At 36.5% G+C, this 19,086-nt stretch overlaps 1 protein-coding gene across 6 annotated transcripts in view; it reads left to right on the top strand.

Annotated features, from left to right (window-relative positions):
- Positions 1 to 19,086, top strand: part of MACROD2 (mono-ADP ribosylhydrolase 2) — a 2,227,780-nt gene that overhangs the window by 827,766 nt on the left and 1,380,928 nt on the right. For all 6 annotated transcript variants that reach the window (XM_037811787.1, XM_037811788.1, XM_037811785.1 and 3 more), the window contains one exon: positions 264 to 380. In XM_037811787.1, coding sequence (XP_037667715.1) covers positions 264 to 380 — 117 coding nt within the window. The remainder of the gene's footprint in view (positions 1 to 263; positions 381 to 19,086) is intronic.

Below are 19,086 nucleotides of genomic sequence, written 5' to 3'. Positions count from 1 at the left end.
ATCATTTACCAGTGCACCACTTTTCAAACTCTTCTGCTTACCACACAAACAAAATACACACACATACACAGGCACAGAGAAAGCATCATGTTCGAAGGATTGGACACTGTGGGTTATTTGGCATATGTGTTTTCCTTCATGGGGCTGTGATGATTTCCAAGATGAACAAATTGAATTCATTTTCTCTCCCCATCTAAAGTTTCATATTTATTTCCCAAAGGCCAAATACAAGCTAACTTTTTTCTTTTTTCATTTTTCTTTAGTGGATGGCTGTATTCACAGAGCAGCTGGCCCCTGTTTACTAGCTGAATGTCGTAACCTGAATGGCTGTGATACTGGGCATGCAAAAATCACATGTGGCTATGACCTTCCTGCAAAATGTAAGTGCAACTTTCTGAACACTGTTTCAAAATCAGATGAGAATCTTTAGCTTGTTTTATTCCTCAAATGAATACTTTGAAAAGAAAAAGGAAGTGGTGATATTTGATTAAATGCTCTTATATTCAGATTTTGAATGTGGTAAAAAAAAAAAATGTGTTTCCCAAATAGGAATCCAAATATATATACATATATGTATATGTATATGTGTGTGTGTTTACTATAGATGATTTTTGGTCTACTGCAGGGCATCTCAGAAACAGGGAAATAAAAATATGAGCAAAATATATATTAAAGTATTTAAGTGCCCTGGAATGACAGCTTCTAGAAATGATGCCTATTTCTTATTCCTTGTTCAGCTTTCTTGATTGTGGATGTGTTTAGAGCAAAGGAGATCAAAGTGATGTATTGTGTTTTCAGCTGCCATGTAAAGGCTGATTGGCAATTACAGCCAAGGCATCTGTCACACTTTGTTTTTAGGAAAAGCCAATGGAATGTGGTTGTCAGTGTGAGAATGTATTTGCTCTTTGAATGTAGAATGGTCAAAATTTCCCTTCAATTTAAATAGAGAGAAGTATTGCATTTGATTGACCTTGTTGCTTAGTTGTTTAGCCAACTGGAGGGTGCAGTTTGGAATAAAAATACTGAGAGAGAAGTTGGTTAAGGCCGCAGCTTTATTATCACATATCCCCAGGGCCTGGGATGGAGGTAGAGGGTTTCATTGTACTGTTTATGGTACGCATTGACCTGGAAATTAGGACTTACATTTATTGCTTATCCCATTCACCTGCTTTGTATGATGTTGCCTGGTTTATGAATACATTCTATTAACAACAAAGTGGTTTTTATTTTTGTTTCTGCATTGAAGAAGACAGACTAAAACATTATAACTCAATCTACAGGTTCTTATTTGGACACTGTATAGACAGGTGGTATAAGAAATAATTTCTCATGGATATATGTGAATGGAGAGGTCATGTCTCATATTAGAAAGATTACTTTAAAGTATATTTAAATTTGAGTGTTTGTAATAAATAGTGATACGTGAAATAGTGTTTTTATAAGCATTATAATACTGCATTCTAGATTGCTCACAGTGGGTTACTGGTGAAAGCATATAAATTATATACTGTTTAATTTTTCCTTTAATGACTTCTCACTTCTTTTTCTTTGTGTTTTTTCCTTGTGTAAAGGAGTCAAACCATTTGCAAAATGGTCACTCACTCCTATTTCGAACGTTATGTTTATATCAAATGAAGCCCTGTGTGCATAATGGTGTTTAGAGCAGCTCTCCCCTCTGGCTCAGAGAGCCTGTGATCTGAGTATTAAAGGTGTTTTCCCTTTCCAGGATTAGATGGTTCTGTGTTTCAGGTATTGAACTTTTTGCCAGTTTAACACCATGCTACCTTTGTGATGTAGCTAACCTATCACACCCTGAGAACAAGCTGATGGTTAATTTTAGGCTTGTGTCTACGCTGAAATGAAGTGTAATGGGCCTGCTATCCTACTGATTCACTACTTTTGTTCTTACATGGATCTGCCAATGCAGGTTGCTTTTATACTCATTTCTGTTTCTGTATATGTACATTTGGAGCACCATGAAAACACAAATAAAAACTTCTTCAACTATGGGATTTCTGGAAAGAGATAACCTCAGAATTACTAAATATGACCAAATAAAATGGTGCATCTAATGTGTGGGTTGACATTGTGATAATGTTTTCAATTTGTTTGTTCCTGTTTGGCATTCCTCTGAATAAGCTCTTCAGTTTCCTTTGAATGTCATGATTATTGAGGGCATGCACGGTACCAAGCACTGGGGTTCAAAGATGAACAAGCCAATACTTGCCATTGAGGATGTCCCATGATTGAGTCTAATCTTTGAGCTATGCTTGGCTTTCTTGGTCATCCCTAGGCAAGTGGTGTTTTATGAGAGGACTCTAGGCTTGGAAAGTCAGTCTACAGGAATTGGTGCAGGATCCGTGTGTGCTGAGATATTGAGGTCTGGCACATACTCAAGTCACTGTGCATAGCCCACAGGGCAGGTCCAGTAGAAAGCCATCCAACAGAATAGAAATTGCCAGACTGCAGTGGCACTGCCACCTCATGAAAGTTACAGACATGGAATCCTTGTGAATTAGACTTGGTGATTCTATATATTTAAAAAGATTTAACAATTTATATTAAAAACATAGAGTAAAACAATACAAAAATAAGTAATAATAGTTTCCATTTACATGCTACTTTATAGAATTTCGTGGTATTCTCACAAATCCTTTTATTTTAAATTATTTTTTATCAATATATGTGTTCATTTTCCCTTGTCTTATCCCTCAGAGATGTTTTTCTTTCTCATCAATTTGGTTCATCCATTTCAAAGTCATTAACAATCCACAGATGCGCTTTTGTAGTGAGAGAATGAAAAGGGAACTCATTACATACTGTTTGGGTCATTTTCCCTCTCCATATTTAATAATTCCATGACAGTTTGACAGCAGAGACTAGTTCCTATCTGTCCTCTGTGGCACTGGGTTTATCAGTATAGGGGCACTAAAGTCAGTCATCCAGCCACAAGTGATAATATCTTTATGCATCAGCAATTTGTTTGGAAAATGCTATTGTCTGGGTTACAGGCAAACTGGATAGTTTTGGATAGGTCTTTGCTTCTTTTATGTTTGCTAAATTAATCTATTCATAAATGGTTGTATTTGAATTAATTATATTTGTAGTCTGTGTTCTGTGACTCATCATGATTGATGAAACGATAAGCCCCAGAGATTTAGTTTATTTTTCTCTACTTTGGTTGTTTTGAATTTCTTTTGGTTTAGGGATGTCCCGTCATTCTTTTAAAAAACAATTTTAAGACTGGAGAGAATTCTGGCCAATATTTCATTTGTAGTCATTGCCAAGGAAATGATTTAGGATGGGGATAAAGGACTGTTTATGTCATTGGACTTTTTGAGGATCTTTTCTTTTACAATATTAGATTTTCTGTATTCATAATAAAATTTAGATACTTCTATAGACTTTAGAGGTGTGTTGACATGTGGGTGGTCTCTGTTCATGCTGTCGTCATTCCACCAGATGGTAAACTTCAGGAGGGTGAGGTTTGTCCATCTCAGTCACAGTTCTAATGTCAATGACAGGCATAGGGTCTCCATAAATATGTGTGGAATTAACAGGAATGAATGAATGATCAAATGAATGAATCATTACAGGTCCTTTTCACATTTTCACCTGGAAAGCAGATTTGTACTGTTGCCCTTACTTCTAATACTCTCCCTCCATCGATCCATTCTGCACAGTCTTCATAGATTAATATTCTTAAATCCAGAGTTTTTATAATGGTCTACAAAACTCTACATACTGTGACCTTCTTTCCCTCTCTGACATCATCTTCTACACTTCCCCTCACTCATGCATGCTGCTTTGCTGTTTCTAAATGCCTTTGCTTTTTTCTTCCCTCTGCCTGGAATTCCATTTGTGTAGATACTTAAATGACTTGCTCCCTCACCTACTTTCAGTCTTTGCCCAAATATAACCTTCTCCAATATGGCCCCAACCAACCTATTTATAATTGCTTCTCTGCTTTATTTATAATTGCTAACCTGTAGCATTTAACCTTCTAATATACTATGTCATTTACTTTTTTTCTTTTGATTATTGTCTATCTCCCCCAACCAGAGTGAGGGCAGAGATTTTTTGTATCTTTTTAATTTATTGCTGATCCATATAGCTTAGAAAAATGCCTGACGCACAATATGTTGGGCCCCCAAAAAGTTGTTGAATGAATGAGTAAAGCCCAACCCTATGCCTATGCAAAATCCTTCAAGGCATTTTTCCTTAAACACAGACTTGTTAGCTTGATATCTTAGGCCTTCCGTGTTACCTTTATTACTATATGCAGCTACTTCCAGTCTTTAATATGGTCTGAATTGTACACAATAGTGTGATTGTGCATGGGGTCTATATTTGGGACTGTCTAGAAAGCTCCTTCTTTGCTCCTTTTCACCTGTCTTCCATATTAAGTTAAAATATCACTGCTGCCATGAAACAAGTGTTCCATCATCATCTCAGCTAAAAGCTCCCTCTTTTTTCTTCAAACCCAGAATTTTTCATGTTGATACTTGGAGGACACTTTCCACATACTACCTTTTAATTTTATATATGCAAAATTCCACTTTCCTAGCAGAGTCCCTTTTATATAATGGGCACTAGAGGTGGGGTATAAAAGAAAAGTTATGCTAATATTCCAAAGAAATGATGAAATTACAGCTAATTATCCATTGAGTTTTTTCAAATTATATTTTATCATGAATGTAATTCCAAAGTCTCCTAAGAAATTTACTACTAATGGAGCTTCCCCTAAATAGGAAAAAATAAAAATAAAGAAACCATATCTATTTTATTTAATGATTTTCAGCATAGCTCATATGTCTATTCTATTTCTTGAAAATGTTCCACTTTTAGGCTTTAGGGCTGAATAAGCATTAAAGATAAATGGAAAAAATATTAAATCTGGGTATATGAAATGGTGGAATCTGTTTCCTTTCTTCCCTCTATTTAACCTTTAGGGGACATCAAAGGATAATATTAGTATCCAGCTCACAGTTTTCCATTAATCATTTGAAAGGAAACTCTAGGGTAAGAGACCATAGCATAATATGTTTGAATATCATAGAGTGGTATGAATCAGAAGCCTTCTTCTCTTCCCAGGTGCAATAATAATCAAATGATCGTAGCTTAAAAGCTACTGTTGATAATAATTAGTACTTCTCTCATGCCCTTCATCAAGAAATCATAGTACTCTAAAACACTAGCTCATCAGTCCTTTTGAAATTTGTATGAAGAAGCAACATGGCAAATGATGATTCCTCCTACACAAGGAGAAATTCAGGTACAGAGAGGTTAAGTCTCTTGCTCCCAATAACATACTAAGTCGATAACAGAGGCATGGCAGTGGTCCAGGACTCCTGAGCTAGTGAGAGAATCGATGACAGGTATCAGCCAGTCTCATTACCTGTTTTTGTAAAACCATTTTTTTGGAACATGGCCATACCCATTTGTTTATATATTGTGTATGGTTGCTTTACATGCATAGCTGACTAGTTTTAATGGACTGTATGGCCCACAAAATCTAAAACCTTTCCTAGCTGGCCCTTAAGAGGTTTGCCTATCTCTGATCTATGGCAATACCACATTTTACTAAAGAAGAAGCTGAAATTCAGAGAAGTAAAATTTAATTTAATGTCTTGAATTGAACGTAAGTGGTTTATTCAGATCACTACTGACAAAAGTGGGACCAAATTACGTTCCGTCTATCTCTTGGATAGTCCTTGCTTCTGTTGCCTCAGTAGAACATCACCTTGGGAGGAAGATCTGAAGCCTTTCAGACTTTGTTCCAGTACAAATTATAAGGCCATTTTGAAAGGGAAAAAAAAAAAAAAAAAAAAAAAAAAAAAAAAAAAAAAAAAAAAAAAAAACATGCCTGGAATAATTGGTCATTTTTCTCAATAGGGCCAGAACTGGAAAGTGAGTAAGTCAAATCTCGAATGGGAGAGTTAATTCAAACCACCAGAGTATTAGGCAATAAATCTTTATTCCTTGGTTCATCAAAAAATGTTTTAACAGTGCTGAAAGGGGGCCTGTAGTCCTGAGGAAATTCTGTTGCCAGAGTCGGTAATGTGTAAAATGGCTCTGACTTAGTCCTCTGCGATGTGCAGCCTGATTTTGGCCACAGTGGGCTCACGGCGGGTGTTTGATTGGGGAGGGCTGGGGAGAGGAGTGCTGGTAAGAGTGTGACTCTGCTGGGCTTTGATGGAGACCTGAGGGCCCTCGTGAGACCCTTCCATCATCAAATGGCTCATATTACATAAAGTGGAAAATGGATTGTGGAGAACATAAAATCATCTTTCTTCCTGAAGAGGAAGACAAGCTTTTTCTTCCTAAAATCTACTCTGATTGGCTCATTTTTCTTAAGTGATTTAGGAATTCAGTTTCTATATTATTTCTTCATAATATCTACCCCTTTCATTTATGTTAAGCAGTTTCATACGTATTATCTCCTCAGTCATCGCCATGATAAATGTAGAAGTAAGAATAAGAGAGAGAGATTAAAAACTCAGAGTAGTGAGTCTCAGAATATGGTTCCTGAAGCAGCAGCAGCAGCAGCAGCACCTTGAAACTTGTTAGAGAATCAAATTCTCAGCCCTCCACCACAGACCTATTGAATCAGAAACTGTGATTTAACAAGCCCTCTAGGTGAGTTGCCACTGTAGTAAGCCAACCAAGAAGACCGTCAAGATGGGACTATTTAATTCCAGAAATATGCAGAGCTAGTCCTGCTGCTATTTTCAGCATCTTTGTTATTCCATCATCAAAAACGTTGCTTACTCAAAGACTCTATCATTTTAAGAAAGCACCAGGAGGAAAATTTGATTAAATTATTCACATGCCACTCAGAAAACCTACCCTTAGATTATTTTCTTTCATTTTCTTTTTTGTTTCTTCCATTATGTTAAACTAAATTCCATTCCCAAGTGGCTATGTAATGAGACAACTAAATGATTCTAATACTAAATAGTGCCTTTTAAAAATATTTACAGTTGGAACCAGGTAGTATTTGCATATATTATATTATGAGTGTAGAATATTCTCCTGTCCTTTTCTGGAATGGTTTGGCATTTTAGCAGGCCTTCAGAAGACTGTCCATACCTTATTTGTTCTTATGTGATCAATAGGAAATAAGCACATAAATCAATTCTGGGTAATAATGTAAATGGGATCTTGAAGGCAATTCCTGCCGTGAAATAAGTAGTTAGCAGCGACACTGGCATTAACCACAGTGGGGGTAATCAGCCTTTGGATGTGTTTAATCAGAGTTATCAGCTAAGACTTTAAAAAGAGCCACTGTTGTGCAGGGGTAATCATTTTCAGGATTTAAAAGATGAATATTTGAAGCTGTTCTCATAAATTAAAGCCATCAGAATGGCTTTGAGTAATTTAGGATGCTTTGAGGTCAGGCCCTAGCGAACAGGAAAGGTTAATCTCAGAACCACAGTAGTTAATGTGCAGGGATTGCAGAAAACATTTATTGAAATAAGTAGCAAATGATAGTCAAATGAAGAGTTTTTCTCCCATACTAAGATGTTCCTTGAGCTATTACTAACATAAATGATTTGATTTAAAAAGGAGGTAATAGAACATTTTATAAATTTAATAATTATCCATTGTTCCAGTTTGCTGAAGCTGCTGTTAAGCAAAATCGATTGGCTTTTATAAAGGGGATTTATTAGGTTACAAATGTACAGTTCTAAAGCCATAAAAGTGTCCAAAGTAAGGCATCAACAAAAGGATACCTTCACTGAAGAAAGGCCAGTGGTGTCCGGAACACCTCTGTCAGCTGGGAAGGTACATGGCTGGCATCTGTTGGTCCTTTGCTCCCAGGTTGCGTTTCAAAATGGCTTTCTCCAAATTGTCTTTGGCCTTCTGTCTCTCTTAGCTTCTCTCAGCTCTCTGCTTAGTTCTCCTGGGGTGTTTCTCTCTAATCATTTTGGAGTCCTCTCTTAGCTTCTCCTGGGGCAAACTCTGGGCTTCATCTCTTAGCTTAGCATCACCAAACGTCCTTCTGTCTGCATCTTCAAGCGTCTCCAATCTTCAGCATCTGTGTTGGCTCCTGAGCTCTCTTAAGTACTCCAGTGAACTAATCAAGACCCACCCAGAATGGGCTGTTACATTTAATCATGGATCATAAAATCAAGAAATGCAACCATACCCTTTCATCATACTTTTGTCATAGACAGTATACTAGGTGGGAAAAACTTAGTGTTATAAATAGACATTTCTGTCACTATGTGTATTTTTAAAAAAACAGATTAGTCAATTATGGTCAAAGAGAATCTAGAGGCCAGCTTCATATGGAAGCACTGGCAGGAAAACCACACAAACCAAACACACAATTGGGTAGTCATATTTATCTGGTCTTTCTTAAGTATTATTTAGTCTTTACTCTTGCCACTTGCATACTTTCTACAGATAGGAATTGTTGATTGAGTAGTCATATTTATCTGGTCTTTCTTAAGCATTATTTAGTCTTTAGACTTGCCACTTGCATACTTTTGACAGATAGGAATTGTTTTCATTTTTAAGGGAAAATTTATTCAGCTTCTCTTCTGTGTTGACGCTGCAAGCCAAGTGAAGCAGAGGTAACTACCTATTTACATTTGTAGTGATGCCCTTCTAAATGTGTTTGCTGTACTAGTTGGTGTGTTCCCCATTAGCACCTTCATTTTTCAGAACCACCTAGAGTTTACTCCATTTCTAATCACCGGTTATTTGTGAAATCCCTGTAATTTCCTAAGGCTTTCTGAGACTTTCTCCTTCCTACCTGTGACATTTTGAGGAAAGATTTATTTCCCCTCTGTGTTTGTTCTGCTTAGTGAAGATCATCAGAAACAGCCTTAACTATATCTGTGCAAATTCTCTCTCAAATTGTGTCTGTATTGTATTTTGGAGTCCAGTTATCCATTTGAAGGTCTTTGATCAGCAAAAGACTAAATTAGGAATCCCTGTATTGGAAATTCATTGCAGATATTCAGTTTTTGCTTTCTTATATCATGGCACATGATGCCAACCTCTTATCTTTCCTTACATGGACAATTGATTTTGTTTCTGCTTTAAAGTTACTCATGCTTGGTACATTATATCATAGACATTCTAGCATCTTTCGTGTATTCTCTCAGTTTATTCTCCTTATGCTGAGGACGGATTTCCTTCTGCATTATAGTATGTTTTATGAGTATGGAATTCAGGGATTTTTCCAGTGTGTGGATCTCTTTGGGAATACAGTCTGGGAGAGTTTGGGCCTTAGAGATCCCTGAGGATATCTACAAGGAGGCATCATGGAGGGGCAGGCAAAAGAAAGCCAACTGCTGCAGTGAGTAGACCAGCAGGATGAGACTTTACTTCTCTGTGGGTCCAGGACATGTCCTACCTGATGTTCTAAAATTAGCAGAAATTATTTTGGTTATCTTCATCCTAATAATATCCTCTGCATGATTAAGTGGGTGGATGAGAAGAATGATGGAAGACTGAGATATCCCACATCAAAATGGATCCTTTAAGAATGGTAAGCACTCTGCATTTTGAAGATGCATAATTAGCATATCAATTCTTATAGCTATATGCATAAGGAGGGGGAAATTTAGAGGACTAAACATCAAGAAACAGTTAATACTTCAAATCTTTCTTAGGATTCTCTGTTGTTTGAAAGAGCAGTGTTTCTCTATACCAAATTAATTGGTTGTCACGGCACCAAACCTGTTACCTTAAACATATTAATTACACTCTGGCTTCCTCTCATTTATGACTATTCTGAGATTAACCATCATTTTTCTTTTACCACTCCATTTAGAAATGATGAGATCAATACTTTAAAGCTTGTATGTGAGATGTTTTTACTTATTATTCAACATACTAAATTAGAAACTTTTTTCATTACTGTCCTTGAGGACATACATTTGGTACCGTGAAGCTTTTCTTAAGAGTCACACAATTATAATATTTTAAAACTTGAAAGAACCTAGAAATCACTTGTTAACAACTGAAGCCAATTTCTCCCATGAGGAACTAGGCAAATATTTTATCCTGTTGTTTAAGACTGTGTAATTTGAATCTAATAATCTCTGGTACCTAGTAGGTGATCATAAGTTTTCATTCTTTCAGCAAACGCTGATTCACTTCCTAACATGTGCCAAGTATTTTGCTTTCCTTTTGGAAAAGTATGCTGTGCAAAATGGATATATACTTTGCTCTCATGGAGTTAAGTTTAGTCAAACTTAAATGAATTGTGACTTGCCCAAGATCACACAGATATTTAAGTGAGAAAACCTTGATAAGAATCCTGAGTATTGGGTTCTTAATCTCTGTTCTTTTTTTCTTTTCCATTGGGATTTTGTTTGGGGACTCTTATAATGAAAATATGTGCTGGTGTTGGCCTTCTTGCCTCATGCTTCCTTGGGGTTTTACTACACAGTGGCCAGTTGGAATGGTCAATGGATTCTGACATATTTGCACCCCAGTATGGGGAGGAGAGATGTGGTATTCCTCTGCCTACTAAGGTAAAATGACTCTGAAAATCTTATACTAACTTGGTATCAGAGGCACAGGCCTTTTTTGATTGGGATCTAGTGTATCATCTGCCTCACATTATTTTCTAATAACATATAGAGCACATTCCTAAAATGGCTATGGAAGAGTGTTACTTTTCATAATATTATTTAAGGACAATGTAGACAGTGATTTGTAAACCTTTTTTCAATAATTAACCATGATTTGATATCCATATATTTTAGGAAGAAAAACTTTTGAATCTCTAGTTCGTAAATCTACATGTCAAACATGCATTGTTGTACAATATGAAGTTAATTAAACATAGGCTAATTCATTATCTATGGTTTTATTCTGTATATTTTCCTTTGCTGCTCCTTTTTAAAATAAGCTTGACACTTATCTGTCAATGCACATGCACCAAGTTATAGTTTGCCTGGACATAAAATACTTAGATGGGGGTGGTGCTGGAGTAATCCTTAGCTAATTGTCCAGTGTTATTGTCTCCCTACATTTTGTTGTTGTTGTTTCCTCTTGCTTTGATTTATTTATTTTTAAGGCTTTGTAACTGCCTGTCAAAGTTTTGTTAAGCTATTTGATTGATTGACTTGTAGTATAGTCCATTTTAAAGATGGAATTTGGAGCCATCTGAAGTCAGAGTCAATAGACTAGAAGTACTTAAATAGATGACTTTCCCATCTAGAATCCTCTTCTTTTTGATAACCACACAGTGTAAAATGGTTAGGAACATAGATGCTGAAGCCTAACTTTGTGGTTCAAATTTGAGCTCTGGATTTGGGCAAGTATGTAAGTTCTTTGTGCCTCTGCTTTGCCATCTGGAAAGGGGGATAAGAATAGTCCCACATCCTCACAGGAATTTTGCCTGCCTCAAAGAAAACAGTGAATAAGTTTAGCTGTTTTTCAGTAAGGTCAGCCTGACCATCCATCTAAAGTGTCACCCGATTATTTTCTATCCCCTTGCCCCATTTTATTTGATGCCATGACCCCTATCATCATCCGAAATTATTTTATGTATTTATTGATTTGTGTCTTGAATGTTTCTTCCACTAGAATGTGATCTTCAGGAAGTCAGGGAATTCACTTTGTTAACTGCTATATCCCCAGATCCTAGGATGGTTCACAAAAAGACTTGTGAATGAATGAAGGATGTGCACAGAAAACTTTATTTTTAATTATTAGCAGAGGTTCTAGAAGAACCAGACTAAGAATACGTTTAGTTTATATCTTGTTTATTTGGTTCTTCTGGTAATTTGGCTAATCGTTACATAAAATCCAGAGAAATAGCATCAGTGTGTGGGAAGATCAAGACCACATTTGACTTTCTGCATATCTACTAGGAATATTTTAGGTATACTGCATATCCTTTTCCTATTTTTCAAAACTCTGTAGTCTAAGTAGTAGTGTCTACATGAAATAAATCAGGGAGGAAGAGGTTTAAAGCACTTTAATTACTTGGGAACCATGTCCTCATCTGCTTAACTAAAAGCCAGTGATTGACAGTGAGGTCCTTTCCAACTGATTGAGAGTCTATGTTCAAAGATGATTTTCAAGTTCAATTTATTGTTAAACCTCATTAAAATGAAAAGATAATTTTATGGGTTTGAAATATGCTATGTCTGACTTTCTGATTGAGACTACTGGTCCAAGTGCTTACAACTTACATGTTGTAAATGTGTTAAAAGGGAAATATTGATGTGTGTTTCCTCTGTGTTCAAAACTGTTCAGATTTTATGGGGAATAATAAAGCTTTACAACTTGTTCTTTCACAAGGACTATGCTAGGAACCTTACAGCAACATGAGAAATCTATTTATTATTTTGTGTCAGAGCAAGCTGGGCCATCTTCTCTTAATAGTCCCATAGGGTAGAAAAGGAAATAGTGTGATCGTTATTGGTTAGAAAATGTTAACTTGAAAGAACTAGAGTTTTCTTTTATTACGAGGAAGGTAATCAGAAATCTTACAACTTGAACTATATTTGTACAGAAACATTCTTAAACATATATGCTAATAATATGTACTGCTGTACTACTTGAAAACCAATTTATATCCCATAAATGCCCAGATTCACAACAAAACTTGAAATCTAGAAGCAACTTAGATACAATGCAATTTAATAGAAAATGAAGTTGGAGTTATCTTCTTATATTAAAAGAGCAGCAGGGGTAATCTTTAAGACATAAGCTTTCACCATATTTGCTTGGTGTAATAACAACCATGCACTATAGTTGGAGGTAAACTTGTTTTCAGTATCTTTATATTCATATTAAGATCTTGGATGCTGTTTTTAAGGGAAGTGCCACATTGAGTTAGATTTCATGATATTATAAACTGAGATTTATAGAACAATTTAGTTCTATAAATAAATCTAGCATAAGGTAAAACAAAAGTTTCATTTGTGAAGCTGAATATCACTCAGCAATTCACTTATGTGTGTTCATAAATGAGTACACTTGTTCTTTTTCAGTTAAACCATATGGTATTTGTTTATTTATTTATTTTTGTGTGATTGATATACCAGATAGCCAAAGCCCTTGCTTAGTACCTGGGGAAATAAAGGGATCTGTGATGTGTGCATTTATTTTGTGCCATTTTATCCATGTGTTGTACAAAATCCCTTTAAATGGGGGAACTAAATTGCTTATAGTAGTAAAACACATTTCCCACTGTGAATGTTGGTACTTTTTGATGCAGAGCTGATTTGGGCTCTCATACACTCATACTCTACATAGCAAAATATGCATTTAGCTTTCAAAACAGAAACCGGCACTACTGGAGCTGTGGAGGTGAGCCTGCTCACCAAAGAAGCCTCTCTCCTTCTTCCTTTTGGGAGGAAGGGCTTTTTATTGATGACCTTGAGGCTGCCATCTTCAGACTCGCAGTCTGCTTTTCAGTTAATTAAGAATAGGGTCTGTAGCATGGCAAAAATTTGAGACCCTGACCCATCTTTCTTACTTCCCTTCTGTGAAGGTGTGTCTGAGGTCATGAGGCATACAGTGTAAAGATGGGCACTAAATGCACTGAAGCACCGATTTTTAAACATATGCCAAGTATAAGTGGGAAGCAACGTCTTTAGTCTTACTTTTGCAATGGACAAGACAGAAAGCAAACAAATAATGATTTCTGTAGCCACAGAGCACTCAGCTTTCTAGTCTGCCTTTTGTATTTCTGTATGGCATTGCTATCTACATTATCTACATAGATACTGTGTTCCACCCATGACTTTCCAGTAATTCAAATACTGGCTTACATGATTGTTCATTTTCTCTTTGCTTTCATTCTATCTTCATGTGTCTAAATTGGAGGTTTTTAAAGGTCTTTTACATTCTCTGTATCAACCCCTAAAAATCTAGACTTTTAAACAGTGTTGCTGGACTCTCTTGATCATTCTGTCCTTCAAGTTTACTTCATGGGTGAGGCCAGTTGACTGAGAAGGCCTCTTGGTCCTTTTAGACAGGACCCACAGGAGAACGCTTGTGCTGAATTGTGCTGCATAGTAATGGTATTATAATGAGTTTTTAACTTATGAGTTGAGTGAGTGGGAACTTTGTTGTTGACAGTTCATTACTGTTATATGCTGTAAAGCAACACTTGGTGCTGTATAAATCCTTCTAGACCACATTTTTTTTATATCTTTACCACAGAAATACCCATAAGCCAGATGCCCTATGGTTTTGGGTGTTTAAAATTGCACAATTTCCTCATGTAGTGTGGACTATACTATTTCTTGGCCTTTTCATTCAACATTCTATTTTTGAAACCTCTCCATATTGATCCATTCCCTATGATTCATTCTTAGTTGCTGTATTTAATTCTCCTAGATATGCCACATTTGCTTTATTCATTTTCCTACCAATGGGCAAGTAGTTGGTCTCCATTTTTTCCTATTATAAACAATGATGAAAGGAACATTTTTTGATACAGATTGTCTCACATCCATGTGCCTACTGAAGTGGGTTTGCTGTTTGGGAGATGTTGTGCAGTAAAACCTAGAAACAAACATAAAACAGCAACGAATGTGGGGAGAGGCGAATATGTAAGCACTACATATGGGAATTCAAGAAAGGAATCAAAGCAAGGACATTTACTGTGATTATGAGACAATAATTAGTAAATTCTACTGCTAATAGATAGTCCAAGTCTGTACTTTATGAAGTCTCTGTTACAAATATTAGGTTTCTGTGAGGTTTAATAAAGAGAACTCTGGGCTAAGAGTCAAGTCTTGGATTTTCTCCCTACCTGTGCTCTGAGCTGTGTGCCCTAAAAGATTACATTAGTGGTCTCTGAATCTTTTTCTCACCTGAAGATGAGAATTTGGAGTAGTAGGTAATTTTTTAAAAAAGATTTCTTTCAGCATTATTTTACCTGAGTTAAGGCTAGGTTAAGTTTTTTCTTTAATGCTAACACATGTTTCCAACATTGAATAAATGACAGGCCTAAGTCTCCATAACCCAGTTAGACTGCTATTCTGCTGCCCCTGAATATAATGCCCGTTCCTAATTCCCAGTGTTTGCTCTTACTGATTCCCTCAGCTTTTTATGTTTTCTCTACTGTATAAATGACCCAGCTCTCTTGCTTCTTGGTTGGGACAATTTGGAAGCATGTGGTCCTCAAGATCCCCAGTGGTAACTGGCTTGATAACAGCAATGTTTATTGCCCCTTTCCCTCTCTTGGGTCACTTCTCCACCCCTGACTACTGTTTTCTGAAGTCACCTGGGCTTCTCATTGCAGGGCCTACTCTCTGGACAAACCTAAAAGAAGATACCAACTATGCAAACCCGGCCTGTTGTCAACCTCTAGTCCAGTTCCACAGGCTTCACTAGGTCTTCCTGGTCTCAGACTCATGGGGCTGCTCTGTGTTGTCATACCGTTTGTCATTTAAACCAATTAATGAGAGGCTGATGTGATTATCTTCCAGGTTCTTACCTTTTGTATCTCTCCTCCTCCTGATGAACTGCCCAAAGCCAGGAACTCTGTTTGTTTTGTTTTGTTTTGTTTTCATTTTTAATGCCCCTCAGTGCCTAGCACAGAATTAATGCAGAATATGTGCAGGTAGTAAATCTTCATCTTCATTGAATAAATAATTTAGTCCATACCTCCAGGCCTTATTTTGTGGATGCCGGCCATCTCTTGTCTCTTCTTGGATTTCTTTGCCTTTTAATTAACTTCCCATTAGGCTTGTGGTTATTGGTGACCTCCTGAGGGCCTGACAGTCCAAAGGTTACAGACCAGGCCATCCGTTTTGTTATAGAGAGGATATAAAGAAATGCTCTCTCTGCCACACTTCCAGAACATTTCAGCCAAATTGGCAGAAATAAGTAGGAATAACAATGCATTCAGAAGTAGCAATTAGAATTTTTTATTTCTATCTAATGCTTTAAGTCTAAGTTTATCCATAGCTTTGATATTTACTTTATTTCCCCATAAGATGAAACATATATATATATATATATATAATCTTGTAAATATATATATATTATATTGTGTGTGTGAATATATATAAATATATATATTTGGATATAATCAGCCTGGGTGAAATAAAAATAAAATAAAATAAAATAACTGCTTTTTTATTCTCTATTTTATTTTGGTTAAATATCTCAAATAGTTAAAAACAGAGACAAGATTCAAGTCAGTGAAACTGACAGCTTTTGGTTTTGTTTAGCAAATGACTGTTTCCGATCAACTTCAATGCTTTCCCTCCATTCTTTATTGTCTTTGTGAAATGAGGACCAATGCTTGTGGCCTTTCATGTCCAAAACTTTCAGTTCCCGAGGGCATTATTACTTATTTCAAGAATTTAAAAACTGAGGAAACTTTTATTCCCTTCAGACAGGGAAACATTCTATTTATTTGGTTGGACCTGTTTGGTGAGTGCTGATTTTGTAAAATATTTTCCAAAAAGCCTACTTCACAAATTTAGTTCTTTTCAAACTGCACAAAACCTGCTTGGGCAGACAATCCTTCTCCATTTGTTCTGCTTTATTCCTCCTGAATTGACATTACCACTATCCCTCCAGTTGTCTCCAGAATTTCATCATAGCTTATCTCTTCTTGTTGGCAGAAAGCAAGCAGAGCTGAGACTGCAGGGCACAATTGCTGAAAAGTTCCCCTTTCAATTCAGCCCTCATTCTAATCTTATTTGGTGCTGCTGTGGAAAACAGTTTGCCTAAAATTTGGTGGCTAAATAAATAATGTCTTACACATACAGTTCATGAAATAGGAGACAGTAATCTAGGAACTAAAATTAAAATCCAAGGCACTAATTCCCATTGCTTCCTTTCCCTCCTTCGCTCTTTACTCTCCATTTTCTCCTTTATGGTCAGCTTTATAGGGCTGGCAGGGGTAAAAGAATGGGATCTCAGATTTTTAAATGTGTTTACTCCTTTCTGCTTGAAACGTGTGACATTGCAGAATCAAGCACAATTCCAGTTGTTTCCTAAAAGGCTGAGATGGCAGCCACGTGGGATAAGCTTGTGGTGTCTGGAAAGCTTCGAAGGAGAGCTTAGACAGCAAAACGGCACTGAGACAACCGTTAGTCCAGGCTACGACAGGAGTGGGCTTCAACTACTTTCTTAAGGTGTGCTGAGTCAAACTAAGTAATGCTAGTTCTAAATACAAAAATTTGAATAAAATTAGATTTTACATGGGTGTTACATCTTTCTTTGTTTTGGAATTGATTTTTTTTTTTTTTTGTTAGAAGTTTCAGGTTTACAGAAAAATCATGCACAAAATACCTAACATTTCCCTAGAGGAACCTCAGTTTTCCTTCTGAAGGTATAAAAGTGAGAACTGTGTTTCTATAAGGTAGAAAAAATTATCATTTCTGTCCTGCCTCCCTAGAAGACAAAAAACAGTGCTGTCTTGATACTTGGTTTTTATTCTAGCTCTTTGTACTGAGGCTCTCCCCAGGCTTGTGAAGTTTGTTTCCTCCTTGAGGCTTATCTGCCACAGGCCAAAGATCATGGTGAATTCCCTGGCTGCCTACTTCTGGGAGTATCACATTCAGCAGGCTCATTTTCATTTTTGTTTGAAAACTCATAACCATTGGCTATAACTACAAGTACATCAATATCATAGGGAAGAAATTCACCTCAACTATTCAACAAAGCCTTGGACCCAAAGTAAAGAGACCAATTAGCCTATCATTTTATTTTAGCAGCACACACTTAGAGAAAATATTGTATATATTATCTTAAATCCTACATTAAAATAATGCTAACAATGTTTGCATTAATAAAAATGCTCTTATATCTAACAGAAACTTCCAAATATAGAGAGGCAATATAGCCTAGTGGTTAAGAACTCTCTGGATCTGGAAATTTTGGTTTAAACCTTGCCTTTCCATTGAACTAGTTTTATGTGCTTAGGAAATTACTGAGCTCTGGGTTTCAGTTTCTTTATCTGTAAAATAGACATAATAATAGTAACTGACTGATAGAATTGTTTGTTCTAAGATTTCAGTGATATGACATGTGAGACACTCAGCACAGTACCTGAAACTTGGTAAGCATTTATCAATATTAGCTAGTTAAAGCATTCAACCGCTTTCCTGTTTATTATGTTTAATCTTGCTGACAGCCTTGAAGTGTAATATAGGCCAGAAGTCAGCAAACATTTTCTGTAAAGGGCCTAATAGTAAATATTTTCAGCTTTGCAAGTCATACAGTTTCCCTTGCTACTAATCGACTGCTGTTATAGTATGAAAGCAGCTCCAATAAAAATGAATGGGTGTGTCTCTGTTCCAATAAACCTTTATTTTCAAAAACAGGTGGCAAGCTAGATTTGGCCCAAGGACCATAGTTTGATGATTCCTGGCAGCTCTCTATCTGCCAGGGTCTCTATTTTGTAAAGTAGAACAGGAGGCAGAGAGGTTAGAAGATTGCCTGTGAGCCCACTGCTAGTTAGTGGAATATGTCAGAGAACTATCCAGGTTTGCTAACATTTAGTTCTGGGCTTTTCTGCATAACTTTTTATGATGATCATTTTTTATCTGGTAGTCATTTGCAGTGTCTGAGATAGTAGATGTGTCTGCTTTATAGGTTAGTGTGTGAGGTTTATATGGACAGTCTGCTTTTATTTAGTTTTATGGCCACAAACTTCAACTCTAAAAATCAAGACAACTTTCTTGCTAATGTGCAAGTCGGTCATAAGAAGAAATGTGCCAACCAAAAGGGGGATGTGAAAGGAAATGAAATAAGCTTCAGTGGCAGAGAGATTCCAAAACGAGCCGAGAGATCACTCTGGTGGGCACTCTTACGCACACTTTAGACAACCTTTTTTAGGTTCTAAAGAATTGGGGTAGCTGGTGGTGGATACCTGAAACTATTAAACTACAACCCAGAACCCATGAATCTCGAAGACAGTTGTATAAAAATGTAGCTTATGAGGGGTGACAGTGGGATTGGGAATGCCATAAGGACCAAACTCCACTTTGTCTAGTTTATGGATCGATGTGTAGAAAAGTAGGGGAAGCAAACAAACAGACAAAGGTACCTAGTGTTCTTTTTTACTTCAATTGCTCTTTTTCACTCTAATTATTATTCTTGTTATTTTTGTGTGTGTGCTAATGAAGGTGTCAG

This window comes from Choloepus didactylus, chromosome 19, assembly GCF_015220235.1.
Source record: "Choloepus didactylus isolate mChoDid1 chromosome 19, mChoDid1.pri, whole genome shotgun sequence".
Classification (NCBI taxonomy): domain Eukaryota; kingdom Metazoa; phylum Chordata; class Mammalia; order Pilosa; family Megalonychidae; genus Choloepus; species Choloepus didactylus.
Note: the sequence above shows the minus strand (reverse complement) of the source record. Positions and strands in the feature narration are given on the sequence as shown.